The sequence below is a fragment of the Aythya marila genome, assembly GCF_965140915.1.
Source record: "Aythya marila genome assembly, chromosome: 25".
NCBI lineage: Eukaryota > Metazoa > Chordata > Aves > Anseriformes > Anatidae > Aythya > Aythya marila.
This window is the reverse complement of record NC_139066.1, coordinates 4,819,853-4,840,985: the sequence shown is the minus strand read 5'-3', so window position 1 is coordinate 4,840,985 and position 21,133 is coordinate 4,819,853. Positions and strand designations below refer to the sequence as shown.

General features: G+C 58.4%; 2 protein-coding genes across 2 annotated transcripts in view; one reads left to right on the top strand and one right to left on the bottom strand.

The window, feature by feature from the left end:
* Window positions 1-663: 663 nt before the first annotated feature.
* RPL23 (ribosomal protein L23) lies at window positions 664-2,807 on the bottom strand. Its single transcript, XM_082779346.1, has 5 exons — window positions 2,740-2,807; window positions 2,412-2,495; window positions 2,018-2,146; window positions 963-1,076; window positions 664-792 (listed from the first exon to the last, which is right to left on the bottom strand). Exons 1-5 carry the CDS (start codon window positions 2,750-2,752, stop codon window positions 710-712), a joined length of 423 nt encoding a protein of 140 aa, XP_082635472.1. The 5' UTR covers window positions 2,753-2,807; the 3' UTR covers window positions 664-709.
* A 2,596-nt stretch (window positions 2,808-5,403) lies between these two features.
* Window positions 5,404-21,133, top strand: part of LASP1 (LIM and SH3 protein 1) — a 28,664-nt gene continuing 12,934 nt past the window's right edge. Inside the window, exons 1-2 of the mRNA XM_082778892.1 lie at window positions 5,404-5,547; window positions 9,336-9,430. Of these exons, the coding sequence (XP_082635018.1) occupies window positions 5,479-5,547; window positions 9,336-9,430 (164 nt within the window). The 5' untranslated portion in view covers window positions 5,404-5,478. The remainder of the gene's footprint in view (window positions 5,548-9,335; window positions 9,431-21,133) is intronic.

Here is a 21,133-nt window from a genome sequence, read left to right as displayed (position 1 = left end):
ACAGCTCCAGCACCATCAGGGGAACTGAATGCTGTCACTTCCCAGCAGAAATGTCTAAAAACCTGCTTTTAGGCCACAAGATGTTGGCCTAAACACCACAAAACATCCAACCTTTTTTGTCACTTCCTCAAGCACAGCATTTAGCTCCAGAAACACACTCACGGCTCTTCTTCAGCCAGAGAACATCCCAAGTGATTTCTAATCGCTGACGGAGCTCTTACAGCACCAGGCAATGCCCCACAACCCACACAGAGCCCCTTTGGGTCGCCCCCCAAAGTGGCAGTTAGCCAGTGACCCCCCCAAGGCTGTTTCACCACTGGTCGAGGTTTTGAGGCACAAACTGCAGCCACGACCTCAGCCGGCAGCAGTGGGCTCACTGTGTCCTTGCGCTGTCGTCAGCAAGGTCTGAGGAAGCGTTTCTCAGCCTGCTGGGCACAGTTTGACCTGAGCAGGAATTTTCCCCACACAGAATCAGACTTAAGCAGTTAAAACTGCCCATTCAGGAAGATTTCTTCCACCTGGTTTTTATAGAACAGTTTCCAAATTGTTTTTCTGGAACAAAGGGTTTTTATAGAACAGTTTATTTTAAGTTCATTTTAACACCGTCACGCCCAGCACAGGAGTGCAGTTCGAGCTTAGCAATGGCAAGACAGACACTCTGTGTTTGGTACAAGTACTTTTTATTTCATCTCTGCAAAGATGAGCGCGTTCACGCAATGCTCCCTGCGTTGGAGGCTATCCTGGGCCACAGATCCGCGCACTCCTTAGCCACGGGGCCTGTGATTGCAGAACCTGGCGAGGAGAGAGACAAGACAGCGCGTTAGAGAGCCCTGCAGGGTGACGGTACAAGGGACATCCTGCCCCAACAGCAGGTCAGCCTGGCTGCGCTCTCAAATCTGAGGAGAATCCAGGACTTTCTGCCCAGGCTGGCCGAGCTCTGCCAGGAGGGTTCCCGGCCGTACCTTTCATCTCCCCTTTATTGTTTACGATCACTCCTGCGTTGTCCTCGAAGTACAGGAACACGCCGTCTTTCCTCCGGTAGGATTTCCGCTGCCGAATGACCACTGCTGGGTGCACTGCAGAGGGAAAGGGGCAGGAAACTCAGGACCCTGAGCACCCTGCTCAGCACCAGACACCCCAGAGGAGCAATTCTGCTGCAGCATTTAACCCCAAACATCCCCTATCTATGCTACCTCACCAGGGAGCTGAATTACAACATTGCCATCGGGGTAAACTCCTGATTTATTCTACCCATTTTTTTTTTTTTTTAAACCACTTGTATGAGGTAGCATTTTTTCCACTCTGATCAGTTCTGATCAGCTGCAACAACTGCATATTTACAGAACTTGGGAAATCTGATATGAACTTCACCTCTTTGCTAACAGAGAACTGTCAACTCATTGGCTGTACTGAAATGAAGCTTCGAGTTCATCTCAAGACATGGGTGTAAATGTAAGGGTTTTAGTCATACCTCAGATACAAAAGGAGAAAGTGTCAGCTGCCATCATGTCTCACATCTTATAGCCTGTGGTGTTTTCCTTGGTTATAAAGGAAGCTATCTTGAAGACAACAGTATGCTTAAAGCTGGCAACTACATCTCTATTTCCAAAAGTCAATGTTTTTCACATTTATTTCTAAATCTCTCAGTTTAGAGACAACACTCAGCAAGAAGCCTTTCCTTCCCCACCAGGACAGCAGCAAGCTCCCAGAGTTTGTCACACCACTGATTGAAATAAACAGCACGAGCTGCCACTTCACCCAAAAGCGATGCTTTTCTCTGCCCTTCCACGACAACTCACTGAGCCACTGGACGCAGACCCAACAAGTGCTTTTTAGAAGGGTGGAGCAAGCGCTCCGGACAGCAGGCACCTGCCTCCTGCAGCCATGCAAGGCCAAGACTCCCAGTGCCCTGCAGGGGAAGGCCTGCAGCCCCCTGCTCACAGGGACGCCTCTCAGAGGTGCTGCAGCTCAGGCTGAGAAGCGCTCTGCAGGCACAGCCCCCGTTCTCCACACTCACCCTTCTTCCTCAGCTCTGGCTTGCCCTTCTTGACGGTCGCCATGACCATGTCACCCACGCCAGCCGCCGGCAGCCTGTTCAGGCGCCCCTTGATGCCCTTCACGGAGATGATGTACAGGTTCTTGGCGCCTGTGGAGAGAAAAGCTCAGCATCAACCACGCTGCACAGCACCACCTCCCCTGCAGGACCCTATTAAAACATCGACTGCAACTCACAGCACCAGCTGCACCAAGGCAGTGCCACTGCATGGCCCTCGCACAACGACTTAATTAAAACACAACAAGACCCAGCGTTTAGGGGAGGGGGAGAACCGCGTTTTGGGCCCACACAGCCCCTCCCTGACCCCCGGTTCCCCCTCCCTGACCCCCCATCAGCAGGCCCAGGCCCCGCTCACCCGTGTTGTCCGCGCAGTTGATGACGGCGCCCACGGGCAGACCGAGGGAGATGCGGAACTTGGCTCCGGAGGAACCTCCGCGTCCTGCGGGCAGAGAACAGGCGTGAGGCCGCCGCGGCCTACGCGGGGCCGCCGGGGCTCAGGCACCGGCTGCGGCCTCCTCCGGGATCCGAGCTCCCGGCCGCATCCCCGGGCCCAGCCGCGCTCCGGGATGGCTCCGGGATCCCCTCGGGATCCCCCCGACCCGGCACCGGCCCCGGGAGCTGCAGATGGAGCCGGATGGGGGCGGATGGCGGCGGATGGGGCCCGGGCCCTGCTCCCGCCTCACCTCGCTTCGACATCTTGGCGCCGGAAGAGAGGGAGGCGCGCGGGGCACGCCGGGATATGGGGCGGTACCGCCCCCTCCCCTCCCGGGATCACGTGGAGGGGGTGTCACGTGGAGGGGGGGTGTCACGTGCAGGGTGCGGCGCGTGGGCGCCCCCTAGAGGCGGCGGGCGGGGGCGCAGCGCCTGTACCGGGAGCACCGAGGCGGGGGGGGAGGGGGGGGATTTGGGGTGAAAATCTTTCTTTTTGGGTTTTTTTATTGCTGAAAAAGGGGAAAAAAAATAATAATAGAAAGAAAGCGGCTGTAAATAAATTAATTAACGGAGGGGATGCGAAAAGAGGGGGCACCCGGATTTGAACCGGGGACCTCTTGATCTGCAGTCAAATGCTCTGCCACTGAGCTATACCCCCGCGCTGCCCCTGCACTGCTCCGAGCCCCTTTTACCCGTGGTTTAGGGGGGCAAAAATGGGGCAGGAGGGGTCTGGAATGGGGCAGAGGGGGTCCGGGACTCCCCTGGGCAGCCCCCAGGGTTTGGTTTCCCCTGGATTTTGCCCCCACGAGGATTTTCCAGCCCTGGCAGCTGTACTAAACCCTGCACCGTTCACCCACAGCACGAAGATTTGTTCCTGGGGGCGATGTGGAATTGATTTATTCGGGGGATTTCACGTTTAATTTCGGGGGGGAGGCACAAGCCATGCAGCTCCCCGCGTCCCACCTCTCCCCAGTGCTCTGTGCGGGGCTGGGGACGCAGCCTGATGGCTCGAGAGCAAATAAGGGGAAATAACACAGGTTTTAACAGCCATAAATTGGGCCGCTGATGGGAAACGCACGGATTTTGGTGATGAGGGAGGTACCAAAGCATCGCCTGGGGTACCAGCACGAACACCCTGTGCTGCTCTGCGAGCCCAAAAAGCCATCGGCTCCCACCCACCACCAGAGCCACCCCACCAGGGCAAGCTGACGCGTGGGGCCAGGCCGAGGGTGCCAGACGCAAGATGCAGCTCTGGAAAAAAAATAAAAAATAAATCAAAAAATAAAATAATCAAAACTAAATCAAGCTGTAGGTGGGATACGAGCCGGCAGAGCCACGTCCTTGGCTGCCCTGGGGAAGCAGCAGCTTCACCACGGGCAGGGTGAGGCCGAATTGTGGCGTGTGGGGCCGAATTGTGGCGTGTGGGGAGCAGGCCCTCCCAAAACCCTCGGGTGACGAGCGGGGTCTGTCACCCAGAGGCGTCTCCCGAGCCGAGAGAGCAAAAACCACCCACGAGGACGTCCCAGCGAGCTGGGTGCACAGGAAAACGTGCTTTATTTTAAGGAGAGATGGCCCAGGAAAGGGTGGGAGGCCGGCTGGCGGGGGTGGGAAGTGCCGGGTGAGGTACGAGAAAGGGAAGGAGTGGGCGCCCTGCGAGAGGAGCGGGTGAGCTGCTTTTAAGCGAAGGAAACCAATTTGAAGCCGCATCCTGAAACGAAGAAGGGGGAAGAGAGCTGAGGGTTTGGTGTGGGTGTGCGTTATTAAAGGGCTCCTGCGGGGAGGTTTCGTGAGGTTCCTTCTTTTGAGATAGGCTCTGGGATGAGATAAGGGGGGGATCTGGGGTGCAGCTGTCCCCCGGGTGGGAGCAGGGACAGGAGCAGGGACAGCGACCTGCCCTGCCCTGCCCTGCCCTGCCCTGCCCCGGCCTTTGGTTGTGGGGTCGGGATCTGATGCTGCCGGCCTGGCCCCGAGCTCTGCAATGCACCCCAAGGAGGCACCCATGGGGGCCACACGGCTGCGCCCTGCGTGTCCGTGCTCGAAACGGTGAGAGGGAAAACGCGTGTGGGAGTGGAAGTAAAATGAAGTAAAAGGAAGTAAAATTAAAAACTAAAAAGAATTTTATAAAATAAAGTAAAATGAAGTAAAGTAAAATGAAGTAAAGTAAAATGAAGTAAAGTAAAATGAAGTAAAATTAAAAACTAAGAAGAATTTTTAAAAATGAAGTAAAGTGAAAAAATGAAGTAAAGTGAAAAAATGAAGTAAAGTGAAAATAAAATAAAAGAAAGCAAAATAAAATAAAGCAAAATAAAGCAAAATAAAGCAAAATAAAATAAAATAAAATAAAATAAAATAAAATAAAATAAAATAAAGCAAAATAAAATAAAGCAAAATAAAATATAAAGCAAAATAAAATATAAAGCAAAATAAAATAAAGCAAATTCTCGAGGGGGCACCCGGATTTGAACCAGGGACCTCTTGATCTGCAGTCAAATGCTCTACCACTGAGCTATACCCCCGGCTGCCGCTGGGGCTTCCCCGCGTGCTCTAAGTGCGTGCTGAGTTCCCACGCGTGGGGGGGGCGCGCAGGGGTCCCGGGGGGGGGGCGAGGGGGGGGGGCGCGCGTGGGCGCCCGTGCAAAGGGGCCGCGCACCACGCGCGTGCACGCGGGGAGCCCCCCTCGTGGGGTGTGTGTGGTGGGGGGGGGGTGGTGCCGCGCGTGCCCCCCCCCCTCCCAGATTTGCTCACTTTGGGGGGGGGGCGCGCGTGCAAGGCCACGTGTGCGCGCGCGCGCGCGCAGGGAGGGGGGCGCGCGCGTGGGTGGGCTCGCTCTACCGCTCCGCCCCCCCCCCCCCCCAAAAAACCCCTCCCATGCTTTTCCCCCTCCCTTTTCCCGTTCCGTCCCCGTCCCCCCCCCCCCCTATTTATCGGAGCGGGGCGCGGGCGGCGGCCCAGAAGCGGCGGCGGCGGCGGGCGGCAGCGGAGCCCCGGCCATGAACCCCAACTGCGCCCGCTGCGGGAAGATCGTGTACCCCACCGAGAAGGTCAACTGCCTCGACAAGGTGGGCACGGGGGGGGGACACAAGAGGGGGGGGTCCCGGAGGGGGTATTTGCTCAGCCACGCTCCGTGCTGGACGCCCACGGGGCTCCCGGTACCGGGGAGGGGGCGATCTGGATCAAGGGGGGGCGACCTGGATGGGGAGGGGGCGATCTGGATCAAGGGGGGGCGACCTGGATCTGGGGGGGTCCGATCTGGATGGGGGGGGTCCGGGGGGTGCAGTCCCGGCCGGGTGGGGAGCGGCAGCGGGGGCTGCCCCCCGGGAGCCGCATCTGGTTCGCGTTAACGCCGGATTTTTTTTGCTATTTTATGTGCTTTTTTTAAAAAAAATATATATTTTTTTTATTTGTTTAATTATTTATTTTAAGTCTCCGGTTCCGCTCGCTGCCTCCCGGCTCCGGGTTCCCCGTGGGGGTGCTTTAACCGCGACAAACCCCCCCCCCCCACCTTGGGTGCTGTCGGGGTCTGGCCTTAAGCCTGGAGGAGGAAGAGGAGGAGGAGGAAGAAGAGGAGATCGAGCCTCGATCCCTCGCTGTCCTCCGGCTGCCACCGGGGCTCCGTGACCCCCCCCCACCCCGGGACCCCCCTCCTGGCGAGCAGAGCTGCTCTCCTCCTCCTCCTCCTCTTCTTCCTCCTCCTCCTCCTGCCCCGGGCTTTTGGGACCATCCGAGACGGGGACTAAAAAAAGTAACTCCAAGAATGCAAAGATCTCAGCGGCGACATTCCTCAGCTCGGCAGACCCTATTCCTCGCATTTTTCAGGGATGATGTTGCCCCCCCCCTCCCCCCTTTGAGCTGGGAAGGGCTTCGTGCTCCGCTCTCAGCCCAGTGTCCCCGGGGGGGGGCTCCGAGGTGGGGATAACTGGAAGGGAACAGGGCTGGCACGTCGCCTCTCCCTGTGCAGGCAGCCTCTGGCTTCTGTGCTACTTCTGAGCTGGCAATTGTGCTCTGCCATCAAGGCATGAGTAATGTGCGTCCTCGTACCGTGTCCTCGTTCCACGTATTCTAGCTTTTTGGGGGGCAAGCAGCCAGCTGTAGCAGTCACCCCCTGCTTTTGGGGCCTCTGTTCCGAGTCCCCTCCTGACGTACAGCACCCCCTAACAAAGCAGCTCCTCGTTAATCCTTCCCGGGGCACCCCTGGCTGCCGAAAAGCCCGGCTGCCTCCCGTGAGAGCCCAGGACAAGCAGTTTTATTAGGTTGGATGTCCCCCTTGCTTCGCTGTGCCCCGAGCAAAGTCTGAAGGGCGGCTCCGGGGCTGTTTGCACAAGGCTGGAGTTGGACCCAAGGCAGCAGGCGCGAAGGGCTCCTGGGAGGAGAGGTGTGCAAGGCTGCACGGAGGCTTTCCGTGCCTCTGCTGGTGTGTGTGATGGGCAGATGTTGTTTGATTTTCTCCCCGGCGTCCTGGTAGCGAGATCAGGAAGGGCAGCTCCCAGCTTCTCCTCTCAGGCTCGCAGCAAATGCGGAAAAAGTTGCTTCTCTGCTGGGCTTTAGAAAAGCGGCAGCCGAAGGGAGGCTGCGTGGGGCGAAGTTCTGCCTCTCCCCTTCCGATGTCGACACCCTGCGAGGGGCGAAGGCCCCGTGCGGGCACCGGGCAGTGCCCGTCCTTTTTCCCCGCACCCCATCCCACCACCGGGTGCTGTGCTGGGTGACTTTAAACCAAGCAGAAACCAGACTTTGCCCTTAATGTGTGAAACCTCATTACGAAAACCTCGTTAGGAGTGTCCCCAGCCCCGTTAGTCTCTCCTGATGGCGTCTTAATCCTCCGCCTCTCGGGTGGTGCCGGCTCCTGAGCTTGCTCCCGGGTGTGCTGCTGTGGTTTGGCTGCCGGGAGGATGCTCTGCAGCTGCAGCACGAGCTACGAAATGGGTGCAGGACTGCGAAATGGGTGCAGGACTGCGAAATGGGTGCAGGACACCCTGGCTGTGAGCCCTGTCCCTTATCTGCCACAAGTGGCGGTGCTCAAAGCTCTGCGTGCCCGGAGAGCACCCGGCCTAGATGGCAGCGGGTTGGTGCTGGTGGAGCCCAGCCTGCGGGCACGACGAGCTGTGTGGTCGTACCTGGGGCCTGCTCCAGGTGCTCCGAGCATTTTAAGCTTGGATTTGGAAGCGCAGGGGGCGATGCTCCTGCAGAAAGCTCTCTGAAGCTTGTCCCCCTTCTCTGCGGTGGTGGAGGGGAAGCCTCTGTGGGTGCTGGTCTTGTGCTGGCTGCAGCAGCCCTTCAGCCTCCTCGTCGGGGCTGGTTGAGGTTCCTGGACCCTGTGGTGATGCTGTTAGGGGTGAGATAATTCAGAGGCAGCGAGGCTCAGAGGTTGGGGGGGTCTCCGGGCACCCCAGCCTCTTCAGGGCCCGGCCTCCGAAGGGCCCTGAGCTGCCTGTGGGGTGGCAATAACACAGCTGAAAGGCTGCAACTTTCCAGAGGCCTCAAAAACTCTGGGGCCTCAGCTGTTGATTTCTCTGTCCAGTCCAAAAGCCTGGAGAGGAGGGGGAAGAAAAATCCCATGGGGGCTGGATGCGAGCTAGGGGCAAGGTGCTGGCACAGAGCGACGCAGCGAGAGCCCCTCTAGCAGCAGGCTGTGGAGGAACTCGTGTGACTGGAGGAAAAGAACAAATATGTTGCTCTGAGCAACTGAAACGAGGCAGCAAATTGTCCTGCTCGGCTGAGTCATCGCCCGCCAGCGCGGCCGTGTTTGTGCTCGGGGTGTGGTACCTGGGCTTAGGTGGCACAAGGGCTTCGGCTGGGCTCTGTGCAGAGCGCCCAGCTGGCGCTGGAAAATGACTTTTGAGAAGCTGGAGGGTGGAAAAAGCTGAAGGTGGAAAGCGCAGCAGCTGCTGCCAGCTGTTCTCAGTGTGTGCTGAGCGTAGCCTGACTCAGAGCCCTGGCTGTCTCCCCGAGCTTCCTGATGAAGCAGCTCTGAGCGGGTCTCACCGGGCTCTCCCATCTCATCTGCTGTGTTTTTGTGTTTTTCCTGTGCTACAGCATCCTCCTTTTTTCATTAAAACTCCTCCTCTTTCTTCTTCCTTTTTACACTTCTGGTAATCTGTACGTAATGTTGGTTTGGTGGTGGCTCCCTCACCTGCGATGTGACACAACCCTAGGCCTGCTTTGCTTTAGAAACCACCTTTCCTTGCTTGCCAGTCTCTTTTCCTGAACTCAACCTGTTCCTGACCCAGCCTGCTCTCCCCATGGGGTGCCTGGCAAATACCTTATTGCCTGGGGAGACGTGCGTGGGGTCACCCAGCATCTCAGGGGGGCTGCGAGGGCTGGGGTGAGCCACTGAGCCCACAGGAGGGTGATGAGGACCTTTGGGACACCTGTGTTGGTCCCCCTGCTTCTCACGAGAACCTTTCCTTCGCTATCTTCGTTTCCTTGGCTCAGCATCTCTGTGCAGCCTCACCTGACCTGCTCTTCTGGCTATCTCTTGGCTCACATCAGCAGAAAAACCCAAAGCGGTAACTTTGAAGCCTGCGAACCACAGCTGTTAACTCTGCTGACGGTCTCCCTTCTTGGATTTGGCCTAGCCCAGTGAATTCCCGATCTGGAGATAAGGCAGCGTGCTGCTGTAATGCTAAGCCATACATGTTGCTGCCCTGGTGAGATAAGACGTTGGCAGAGGGGGGGATTTGCTTTGTCCTAAACTGGTAAGAGAATTGTCAGTCCCTGGGTCTTGCTGGGGTCAGGGATGTCAGCGCTATCTCAGCTGAAGGAGCCCCTGAGTTTGAATTGTGCAGGGCAGGGCCACGTCCCATCGGAACAGCAAGTCGCTCGTGCTAATGCTTCTCTCATCTGTTTGCAGTTCTGGCATAAAGCATGTTTCCACTGCGAGATCTGCAAGATGACCCTAAACATGAAAAACTACAAGGGCTACGAGAAGAAGCCGTATTGCAACGCGTGAGTATCCGCTGCCTCCTGGGGCTGTGCTGGGTCTGGGGGTGCTGAGGGGGTTGCTGGACCCTCCTCCCTCTCAAACACTGGGCTTAATGCCCTGAAATGTGGGGCACGGGGAGTCCTGACCTCGCTCGGCAGGAGGGGTCTTTCCCCACTGCTCTGCAGTGTTTCCTGGAAGTATAGATGAAGCTCTGACTGCAGAGGGATGCAGGATGGTTTGATGGGGTGATACAGGCTAGTTAAAGCCCCGTTAAGCTACCTTTGCCACCAGAAATGCCAGCCGATGGCCTCTGCTCTGAGTTCCAGACCAAGGGTGGATAAAATTCAGATGGAGGCAGGCGTTTACATGGAGTTGCTCTTAACCTGTGAGCCTCCATCCCTGGAAAGGGGGAGGAAACGAGAAGGTGCTTGTGCCCCCAGCTGAATGCAGGTGCCTGGGGACAGAGAAATGGGGCACGGGGGTGTCACTGCAGCCTGTGGGGGGTGACAGCCCAGTGCCTTCACCCTCGCCTGCTGCCACGTGCCCTGGGAGCAGCGTGTGGGGCAGGAGCAGCACGAGTGTCTGGCTGCACCGCTCCTCAGCTCCCTGCTTCTCTTTGGTGCTTGCTGGTCCCCATGATTGTTTTTTCTTAAGAGAAGACCCTTGGCTGTGCGTGGTAGCGCTGACAAAGACTTTCTGAGCACTAAGGGGTGACTCCAAGCCAGCGCTCCCTTCTGAGGCTGGTTTTTCACTCGAGGAGGTCTTAAATGGGATGTGCAGCGCGCCGTTTGTTTAGGCAGGAAGCTTTGCATAAAAACATCAATGCTGCCTTTGTGTCGGGTTTTTAAAGTTCTCCTTAGTCAGTTCCTCTGCAGTGGATGATCACTGGAGTCAGGAGATTTAAGTGGTAACCCAGCGTGCTCGTGTGTTGAAGTCCAACAGCGATAGCAATCTGGGTTCCTGGGGCTGGGTCATGGCAGCTAGTCCCTGCTCAGCCCGTAGGTAAGTAAAAGTGTGCTTGCTGTGCATGTTAATGTGGGTGAAGCACCTCTGCAGTAAGGTTTTTGTAGCAGCTTCTTATATATTAACAGGCCTGAGAAGGAAAATTAGATAATGTGACACTAAGCTCTCGTACAGCAGGTTCCGTTCGCGGAGTGCTTTAAAAACTGTAATCCTGACAACATCCTTGTAAGATGGGTATTAATCATCTTAATGTCTAAGAATGGAAAGGAGAAGCCATAAGTTCACCAACCAATGGTGCTCTGGCAGAAAAACTTCCCCTTCAGCTCGGTTACTGCTGGCACCACGTGCTCGTGGTGGCTGTGACCCGTCCCTGGTGGGCAAACTGGATGGGGTGAGGCATGCAGCCTCCAAATCTGCTGGTAATGCTGTGTCCTGGGACCCTACCTCAAGTGGCAGTGGTGTGAAAAGCAGCAAATAACCCTCATTCTTGTAGTGGGGGCCCCTGGCACCAGCTCAGAACTTCTGCCTTAAAGGTGGAAGGAAAACCCCTGCAGTGATGGCACGGTGAGGGGGGGACTGAGCTGCTGGGGCTCCCCAGCGCCTGTTCTGTGGCTCTGCGGGTCCCCAAATCTGCTGTGCTGGGATCTGAGAGCTTGGGGGGCCTTGGTTTGCAGCGAGCAGCAGGTCTGTGCAAGAGCTGAGCCCCCCGAGCTCTCCTCCTTGTCCTCCCCTGCACCCCGAGGCCAGCGCTGGCAGCTCTGAGCCTGGCCACAGGCACGGCCCTGGGGTCCCTCCAGTGCTTTCTCCCTCCACGCTGCTGCAAGGGAAGTGGGATAATAATGGGAAATTCCTGAGATTCCAAGGAGTCTGCGCAACCCCGACCCATCTCAGCTTCTCACCCCCCTCTGCTCAGAGCTCCCTTTGATGCCGCTCGCTGCCTTAACCCTTCAGCAGCCTCCCTCCGGAGCTGCCTGGCTCGCCACTACCCCCAAGGTGCTCAGATGGCGCATGGAAATCTGCCTTTGGTTCTCTTTTTCCTGCTTGGCGTGGCCGTGCCTGGCCGTGGAGGGAATTGAGAGCGGCTGGGGGCTGCTGGCACGGCCCTCGCCCCCCGGGCTGGGGGCTGCATGGGGTCAGCACCCATAGCGGGGTGCAGGGAGCTGCAGGGACAGGGCTTGCTCCCACCCAGCCCCTCCAGCCGGGACCCGTGGTGGCCTCGAATATCTTGGGGAGGAAGAAAGGGCTGGGCAAGGTGAACCCAGAGCTGCCCCCGAGGGTCTCATCCTTCCCACAGGGGCTGGGGGGCGACATCTTCTGTCCCTGAGCAGCAGTGAGAGGGGGGAAAAGCAACGTTAGTGCTGGCCGGGAGGAGGCTGTTCTTCTGAACGTGCCCTAGCACAGGGTCTCCTCTGTTCGAGCTGTGGCCGGCTGCCAAATTCCGAAGTTTCTTTCTTCAAGAGAGCAGGAGGAAGAGGGCTGGGCTTCCTCCCCGTGTGACGCTGCCCCAGCAGTAAATCTGTGTGCTGCCTTTCAGGGAGGTGGCTGGCAGCTCCCCGTGCCCCTCGGGGAGCTCTGGTGGATGTGAGCAGGTCCTCAGCCTTCCCCTTGTGGCTTCAGCTGGGTACTGGGGTGCCTGGCTGCTCCCTGGAAGCAGCATTTGAGGCTGGGCTCATCTTTTAATGTGAGTTCCTCTGCCTCCACCTCTTTCTGGATCAAGGTGGGGCTGTGTGCAGATAGCGCGAGGCCTCTGAGAGTGGAGGGGAGACTGTGTGGGTGTCCAGGGGACCGGCTGCTCCCAAATACACATCATATACAGGACGTAATTTCTGCAGCAATACATACAGGATTTAAAAATCTGCAGCTGCGGGCACCAGGCTGCTGTCCTGTGGAGGCAGGGGAGGTTCCTCTGCTGTGCCCGGTGACGAGGTTGTTCTGCTCATCTCCCTCCAGAGGACGTCTAGACAAGGCAGGACTTCACGGCAGAGCTCTGGGCTCCCACAAATTCCTGCTGGACTTAAAGCAATCGCTCTGGATGCGTCTCCGTGCTGGCATCCTGCCGCTGAAATGGGGCTGGCCGGAGGGGCTGGGTGTGAATTTTGGGTGGGCAGGGAGCGAGTGGCCTTCCCCTGCCCCCTGGGAGCCTGGCACAGCTCCGGCATCCTCTGCTGGGGCTCGCACAGCCACGTGCTGCTGGCCAGACCCTGCTCGCCTCCACCTAGCCCCACTCACTATCTGGGGCAGAACCCTGCAGGCAGGCGCTGTGCTGCTCCCCTCGTTGGCAGGGGAAGGGGAAAATCGCTTTTTTTTTATTATTATTTTTTTTATTTCCCCCCCCTCTCCTCACAAAGGGGCTAAAGGCAACGCGAGGCTGCCAGAAATATCTCACGTAGGTGTGTCAGCAGGGTCCCCGTTCCCTCCATCTGCTGTGCTTGCGTGACTTCAGCGTCTCCTCGGCGAGGAGATGCCTTTCCCTGCAATAAACCACACCCGGCGGTGGCTGTCCTCCTCGTGCCGAGCGTGTCCTTGGGGGGGGATCGGGGCCGTGGGGCCACAACGAGGGGATCGGGGCCGTGGGGTTGATGTGCCTCGTTGCCAGCCCCCGGCTCACCTAGCGAGGAGCATCGCTCGGGCAAGAGCCCCAAACTCCTGGTGGCGACCCGAGGAGCCTCCCCGGCAGATTTCTCCCCAGTAACTCGATCCTGGCCTTTCCGTTTGGAGCGAGCTTCCCGATACCTCTGGGGCTCGCTTCTCGCTTGGAAAAAGTTAGCGAGCGGTGGGCAGAGCTGCTCCAAGTTCCCCAGCGAGCCAGGGATCTGTTCTTGGCACTCCTCGCCGCTCCATCTGGTAGCAGCCTACCACACTAATAAGTGATCCTCCGAGTTTAAGGGAGGGGGGTGCAGGAAGGGAAAGAGGAACAACTGTGCTGCTGGGACGCGGTCCAGGTGTTTGTCCGACGCTTTATTTGTGCCGAGTTTCGGGATGAGAATAACTGGCTTTCTGTCTGGGCTCGCACACTTTGTGCGCCGTGGGGCTCCGAGCAGGCACCGCGCGTTGTCCTGGTGCCTCCAGGACTTGGGGAGGGGGGGGGCTCCTGGTGGCAAATGTTGGTGAATCCTCTTTGGGGTGCAAAATCTGTCCCCTTTGGGGTGTGATGTCTGCTTTCTGGAGTATTTAGGAAGGGCAGCTGACTCCAGGTGCTCTCTGTGTACTTGGGATCGATGCAGGGACCTCTGGCAGCTGGTGCTATTGCTCCAGGCTTCCTGGTCAGTTGGTGGAAACCCAAAATCCCTCCCCAGGGGCCCTGCTACCTTCCCCCCACCCCATCCTCTGCTGGTGCCTCCTCCGTGGCCGGTGCCTGCTTTGCTCACATCAAACAGCGATGTCCCCGTGCACAAAACCCTCTGCAGAAGCAGGAGCTGGGGGCAGACCCCACGGTGCCTCCTGGCTCCCCCTGCCTTGCCGATTGCTTCTCAATAGATCCCAGGGCATTGTCACCACCTGGTGAACGTGGGCTCCCTGCCTCCTGGAGCCTGGAGGGGGGGGAGATGTGCTCCAGCTCAGGTAGGAGCAGTGTCAATAGGACGCTGCCGTGTTGTTTAGGGCAAAGCAGATGGCAGGTGAGCTTGTTCTCCGAGGAACATGATCCCCTTGCTCAGGGCATCTGTGATCCGGGGTCCTCCTGCTCGTGCAGCAGGCGCCGTCTCCCCGCTCATGGCAGCAGAACCCAGGCGGCTTCCCCGTGCCCCCAGCAGCAGCAACGCAGCTCACCCCACATTGGGGGGGCTCGGGCAGAGCCCCTTGCCCTGCCCTGGGCAGGGGGCAGCACCCACAGAGCCCCGGGGAGGTTTTGGTTGAGGCTGCACCAAGGTCTGCCTGGCACAGACCTCGCCGCGTGGGGTGGGGGCGGCTGTGGCTGGCTGTTGACTTCCCTGATCTTATTTATCCGAACTTATTTATCCACGCCTGGGGCCAAAAAACCTTGTGGAAAAACACAGCACCGTTGTGACGCCTGCACCGTTCCCATAAACAGCTCCTCTGAGCCCTGTCTGTAGTGTGTGGAGGGGGGGGGATTGGACAGGCACTGCTCTGTTTTGGGGGCTCGGGGACGGGACGGGGGCAGCGTGGTGAGCGGGGCCGATTCCAAAAGTGACCGCTGGCTTCCCCGTGTGCTGCTGCTTTCACTTGAAACCTTTCCCTCGTGGCTCGAAGCAGGTTCCTGAAGCAGGCTGCTTTCCCTTCTGCTCTGCAGCACCCTCTGCTACCTGCTGGCAGAGCCCCTGGGCGCCCTGCTCAGCACCCGGCCAGCCAAGGGGAGCTGGGGGCGAGTTTTTTTTTTTATTTTTTTATTTTTTTCCTTCTGCCTCCCCCATCCTGGCAGCTGGACGGTGGGAATGGGAGCAGCAGAGCCCTGTGGGGTGGCGCTGAGCTCGCACACCCGCCTCGGGCAGGCTGCGAGCAGATGCTGGGGGGGAGGCGGCGGCTGCACACGTGGAGAGCTGGACCCAGCCATTTTGGCAGCGCCTCTCCCTGAAAGTGCTGGGAGGAACCGAAATCTCCCCGCGCCGCCTTTCTCTTTCATGGGTGGGATGTTTGCAAGCCTTCTGCGAAGTGGCATGGTGCTGCTTTTTTCAAAAAAAAAAAAAAAAAGAAAAAGTTTATATATTTTTTTTTAAGCTCGTCCCCAGGAATCGGCGAGTCTTTGAAAGGCAGGATGTGAACTTAGAGCGTTCTGGCAAGGCAGGGTCTATTACTTCCTTTGTTTAACTCTTCTTTCCCAAAACCTCGAGGCAGCTGCACGGAGGCGGCCGTGGCCCCCGGGGGGGGGCAGGTCTGTGGGTGGGGAAGGGGCTGCACGGCCTCACCCAGGGCAGCACCCGGCACGTCTGCCGAGGGCTCTTGCGTGGTGCCTGCGCTTGAACACAAGCCACAAAGCAGCTCTTGGAGCTAGGGAGGCTCTTGTAGACACCCAGCCATCTCCTGCTCACCCTGCGGGGCCAAACACACGTCTGAGTCCTGCTGGAGGTGGCACAACCGTGTCCCAAAGCTCTCAGACCCGGGGGGGCTCGTGGTCGAGCACTGTGCACAACCAGAGCGCTGCTTACAGGGTCCTGCAGCTGTGTCCTTTGGTGTTTTAATTGGAGAAGTTTCTCTCTGCTTCTCAGCTCCCAAGAAGCTCCCAAGGCTCGAGCCCTGCCACTTTTTTTTTGGCTGGCAGGGAGGGAGCAGAGCAGAGCCTCTCAGGGAGGGCAGCTTTTAGGGGCGGCTGCTCCCGGGCACTGGGATGTGGTGGGGACGCCAGCAGCCCAAATTTTGCACCGGTCCGGAGCTGAGGTCGCTGGCACACCCGTCGCTGTGCTGGGTGCAGGAAGGGGAAGCTGCTGACGGGGTTTTCTGCCTCGGGGTCACGGGAAGCCAGGGCTGGAGCTGGTCAGTGCGTGGGAAAGGCTGTGCCCGGTGTGCTTGCACCAGGAGCTCCCTGGCTCAGCCCTGCCTTCGCTCGTGCAGCTCTTTGGGGGGGTTCTCGGGAAGAACCAGGGGAGCTTTGTGTCTCCACGGGCTGCACGAGGGCCCTGTAGTGGTAGGGGGGAGATGGCAAAGCCAGCTGGGGGAGGGCTGCTGAGCAGACGGACCCTTATCCCATGGTAATCCTACAGCTGCTGCAACCAGCGGGGTGAACTTCCAGGTGCCTTGGAGCTAACACACCCAAGCAGCCCCTAATGCAGGAGCCAGACGGCTCGATCTGGCTCACAAAGGCTCCCCTGACCTGATTTAACCATGCAGCACAAAATGCCTCGTGGCAGAGCTGGGAGGACTTCACCAGGGGCTCGGTTGCTTCATCCCCTCCCTGTGCACCTGCAGCCTCGGGCAGGGAGAGCAGCCCCATGCTTGTGCCAAACCAGGAGCAAAAACCAGGTGCTGTGGTTGTGCCAGCCGGGCACCTCTGCGTTAGCTCCCGTGGTGGTTTCTTCCTGGCCCCCATTTGTTCTGGAAAGGCTACTGGGTTTGTCTGATTGTCGCGTTCAGAGGCCCTGGAGCCCCGGAGGGTTTTTCTGCTGGCCCTTCAGGGCTCAGTCACCTTGGCTGCAGCGTCGATTCGAGTGACTTTTGCTCCTCGCGTGCTTTGCTGCCTGCTGGCTTAACTTTGGGAATGAGCTTCTGGGGAAGAGGCGAGGAGCAAAGGGCGTTGGGGCGGGCGTGCACGTGTTGGAGGAGGACGTGAACGTGGTGGTGCTGGCTTGGAGCTGTTGGCAGCAGCTGGGCGAGCTCCTGCAGCGGCTGGCAAAAAGCCGCCTCCGTCAAGGACTCGGCAACCTCCGTGCGGCGCCGAGCCCGGTGGCGTTGGGGCTGCTGAAATTCCCCCTGGTTCCTGTTTTTTTTCGGTTTTTTTTTTTTTTTTGAAAGCCATTTTGTGCCTTCCTCGCTGGTCCCTGCTCGTGAGGATGCGCCTTTGGTGCACGCCTGGAGGCAGGCTGAGCAGTGACGTGTTGGTGGCGCCTAGGGGAGGGCAGCAAGGACCCCCCCCTTGCTCTGCTCCCTCCTTTTGGGCCTGGTGATGGGGAGGGGGAGAAGCAGGACAGCGTGAGACCACCCCCCAGGGGAGGGCAGGACCGGTCCAGTCCCATCCTCAGCACCAGTCCCGTGGATCCCAGGGGAGCAGGCGCCCGATTCCCATGCGCCCGCTGCGTCCCGCGCTCTCCCCGAACCCAAGGCAACTCGCTTGGTGCTTTCTCATTAAGATTTAATTTACTGCCGACTATTTCTGGGGCTGATTCTCATGCATATGAGATGGCTTTCCCTTCTCCCGGCGTGTTGCGGGGATATGGGCGGCTGTGTTTGTGCTGGCTGAGCAGTGGGAAGCGCTGGCTTTGGCGGGGGGGCCGTCACCGCTCCTGAATCAGCAGCTCCTGGCCTGAAATTCCCAGAGGACTGAAATGCTTTTCCTTTACCCGGCAGATCTCATGAGCCATGCTTTGGGGAAAAACGATGCCTAATATTAAGGGAAATTGTTCAACGTGTGCATTCCTTCCCATGCCTCGCATGGACAGGTCGCTGCTGCCTCCCCACAGCAGTCTGTAGGGGCTCAAGGCTGCCCCAAGCCTTGGGAGGGTTCCTCAAAATCTCACTGACAGAGGAGGAAACCTCATTCTGGCGTAGTCCTTGCGGGCTGTGCCTATCTCTTCCTCTCCCTCCCCAGGCCCTGCAGCAGGGCACAGACTGCTGTGGGCACAGCGCTCCTGGAAATGCAAGAAGCAGCAGCACTGTTGGCTGTCTTGCAGAAGATTGATTTTTTTAATATTTTTTTTTTGCCCTACAGCTGTGGCTTTTCGGTTTCTCTGAGCTCCGCGGGGTTGGATTTGTGTCACTTGGTGCCCAGCCCTTGCAGTGACTGGGGCTTCCCTCCTCCTGCCCTGGAGGCTGCTGCTCGGACTCGCCTTCGGAGCGATATTGGCATGCCCGGAGCATCGGATGCGGTTGCCATGGGAATGGGATGATTTAGGCTCGCAGCACCAGCAGCCAGCACGCAGCTCGCGGGCCGTGGCTGAGCCGTAAATGCAGCTCGGGCTCGCTGGTGTGCACAACTGGAACCGTGTGTGCCCTTCATGGGAGCTGTGCAGCTCCGTGCCACTGTCTGGCGGTGCTGACAGCCTGTGGCTCCATCCCACGGCAGATCTGGGGCTGATCCGATGCCCTGCTGGCATCAAGACCTCGTTTGCCAAATGGAGAATTAGCCATCGGGGAGGGTGTTAGGGGTTTAGCTGCATTCGTGCTTAAAAAGTGGCTTTGTTCTCTTTGACCTCGGTGTGAGTCAGGCGGTGACTTCCAAGAAACCCAGGCGAGGGCTGCAGGACGTGAGTAACTTGGGTGAAACGAGCTGAGGCTCTCCCTGTCCCCCGGTGCCCCGTGAGCCCAGACAGTGCCCTTACGGGGTTGGCACTGCTGGTCACTAAGCCCTGGCTCCCTCAGCAGCTGCCTGGTGGCACCCAGCACTGCACACACGTGCAGGTTTGCTGCTCGTTGCCTCTCCTCCTTCCCACAGCAGCGAGGTGAGCGCAGCCTCCCCCAGCACCGTAGGGTTACAAAAACAGCTTTCTGCTGTCTCTGTGCCCTGGTCCAAGGCCCGTTCCCCTCGATGCCATCTCTTCAAGGTATTGCAAGCATTACACCCAGTGACTGCTGCAACTGCAGCAGCCTTTATGCCAAGGAGCTGGCTAACCACAGGCTGGTGCCGTGTACGCAGGCACCCCCCCCTCCTTTTCAGCCCCCCAGGCTGCTCATCCCTTAGCAGCAGACAGCAGCTGGCGTGGATTTGGTCCCAACGCGTCTGAGGTTGATTTGTTGCTTCTAAAATGTGGTCCGTGGGTGCAGCTCTGAGCAGTGGTCGTAGCAGGGCCTTTGGGTGGGTCCGGGCAGCACCCACCCCGATGTTCACGCCGCTTGCTTTAGCTGCTGGGAGAGCAGAAGCGATGACCAGAACGGCAAGAGCTCCGTTTCCACGTGAGCACTTAAGTAAATGGCAAAAACACACCCGGTTCTGCGGTGTCCGTTGTTCCTGGTGAGCACTGGGCCCTCGTGGAGGATCAGATTTTATTGTTACTGGAGTCTCAAGGCCGAAATTTCCCCAGGAAGCAGCGTGGAGAGGTCTGTGCCCTGACACCGTACCCCGGCGTGAAGCCTTCCCGTGGCAGTTCCCAGCAGTAGTGGGGAATGGAGCCCCAGCACACGGTATTATATCCCCTCTAATCAGATTAATCTAAACAGAGATTAAAGTATATCCTCGAAGCAGTCGGTGATCTGCTGTCTAAAGCTGCTTCTTGTGCTTTTCGGTCTCTCCCGTCGCCAGACGTCTGCGGGGGGTTGTGTTAGGGTTGCTTTGGGCTCACTTGGCACGGGTCCGGCCTCACGGTGCTCGGTGGGGGCTGGCTGGGTCCTCGCCGAGGCCAGCAGGACAGCCGGGCTGCCGTGGTGCTGTGTTTTTGGAGGCTGCCCAGGTCTGTCCCCTGCTATCCCAGACGCTGCAGGGCTGGGGAGAGGGGGGCAGGCAGCGAGCTGCTGCTTGCTGAGTTGTCTTTTCCCCTTTCTGCAAACCACATCTGCATCTGCTTGGTTTCTGTGTGCACATGGAGGGTTCTCTTTATTTTTTCAGCGAGGCTCAGGAGGAGTCTATTTTTATTCTCGAGCTTCCTGCATTGCTGCTTTATGAGGTGTGTGCTGCTCTTGCAGGTCTGTGGCTGTGTCTGCTGCTGCCCTGCTCGGAGGCCAGCAGTTTTCAGACAGATTCCTCCCCCTGCAGCCGGCTTTCTGCTAACTTACCCTCAGCTGGCCACATTTTGGTTAGCCTCAGACAGAGGTGCTAATGCTGATTCTGTAAATAGCTGATTGCTAACGCTGCAGCACACAAGCTCCCGGAGTGCAGCCCGAGGGCCTGAGACCCACAAAACGTCTCATGGCCTGGGAAGGGGCAGGAGCCGTGGCTCCTGGAGCTTCCATAACCCTGCAGAGCTTGGTTCAGGCACCAGTTGGGTTGTACTGGTGGAGATGTGGGACCTGGAGGCTGCCCAGGCTGGGTTACAGCCCTGAGATTGGGGTCAGCACCGTGCTAAAAGCCTTCAAACCCCCGTGGGGAGCCAGGCACCGTGCCCCGCCGTGAGGAGCCGCAGGCCTCTGTCGCCCCAAGGAGCCGCTGTGGTGGGCGATGGCTCGGTTGCCCTTTTCAGGAGATTCTGGCCCAGTTCTTGCATGTTTGAAAGTGAAACCAGGCTGAAACACAGCTCTGTGGTAAACACGACCCAGGGCTGCTGCAGCCTGTGCCTCAAAGCCACGGCGCTGTGCTAGGAACTGGCTTCCTAAAACCCTTTCTGTGCCACCACGCCGGGAGTCCTGCTTTAAATCGTGCAAAAGGGAAACCTCCGGCCCTTTGTGAAGGCCGTTTTCCCCCTCCTTGCTCTCTGCTACTTGAGTTACAAACCCTAAGTGCTGCCGTGGGACGTCTTTGGTTTCCTTTCCATCCCATGAGAGCAGTTTCCATCCGTTCAGCGTCGGGTTTCCTCCGTGGGCACTTCCCGGGGGGCTTGGTGCACGGAGCTTGACATGGGGGCGGCCAGCACTGAGCATCCTGCGGGTGTTCCTGTGCTGTAAAGCTTCCTCCGTGCCGCTCGTGGGCTGTGCATGGGGCAGGACGGTGGGGAGAGGGCATCCTGTGGTGTGCCTGACCCCAAGGGCAGGACCAGCACCAGGACACTCGTGCCGAAGCATCCTGCTGTCACTGCTGCCTCTCAGAGCCTGCTGCCAGGCTCTTTCCAAGCCCAATGAGGGATTTCACCCACTGAACACCCCCTCTTGCAGCACTGCTTTGCCTCCTGCTTTTTTTTCCACACCTCCTGGGGGTCTGGAGGTGGCCACGTGAAGGTTCCCAATCTGCTCGGAGGGGCCTCGTAGCAACCTCCAGCATTGGGATCAGATATTTTGCTTTCTGCCAGCCCCTGAGTTCTTCCAACTGCTGATTTATGTCCGCAGCAAGGGCTGTGTCTGCTCTTCAGAAACTGCTCCGTGGCACTTCAGAATAATCGCTGCTGGGCTCGCAGCCAGGCCGCGGCGGAGGTCTCCTGCCTCCTGCTCCCATTTCAGGCATGCCCTGAGCGTTCCCCGAGCACGCAGAACTGGAGTAGATAAGAAGCACAGCCCGTGCCCCCGGGACAGGCACGGTTGTGCTGACATGGTTTATGCCGGGGCTGTGATGCTCTGCAGTCAGCAGGCCGTGATGT

Bases quoted from the DNA above. Each gene is read 5' to 3' on its own strand.
- RPL23 (XM_082779346.1), bottom strand. The intron at 2,147-2,411 runs GTGAGCGGGGCC...TTCTCTCCACAG, and splicing joins CAACTGCGCGGACAACACGG to GCGCCAAGAACCTGTACATC. The intron at 793-962 runs GTACGGCCGGGA...TCTCCTCGCCAG, and splicing joins CAATAAAGGGGAGATGAAAG to GTTCTGCAATCACAGGCCCC.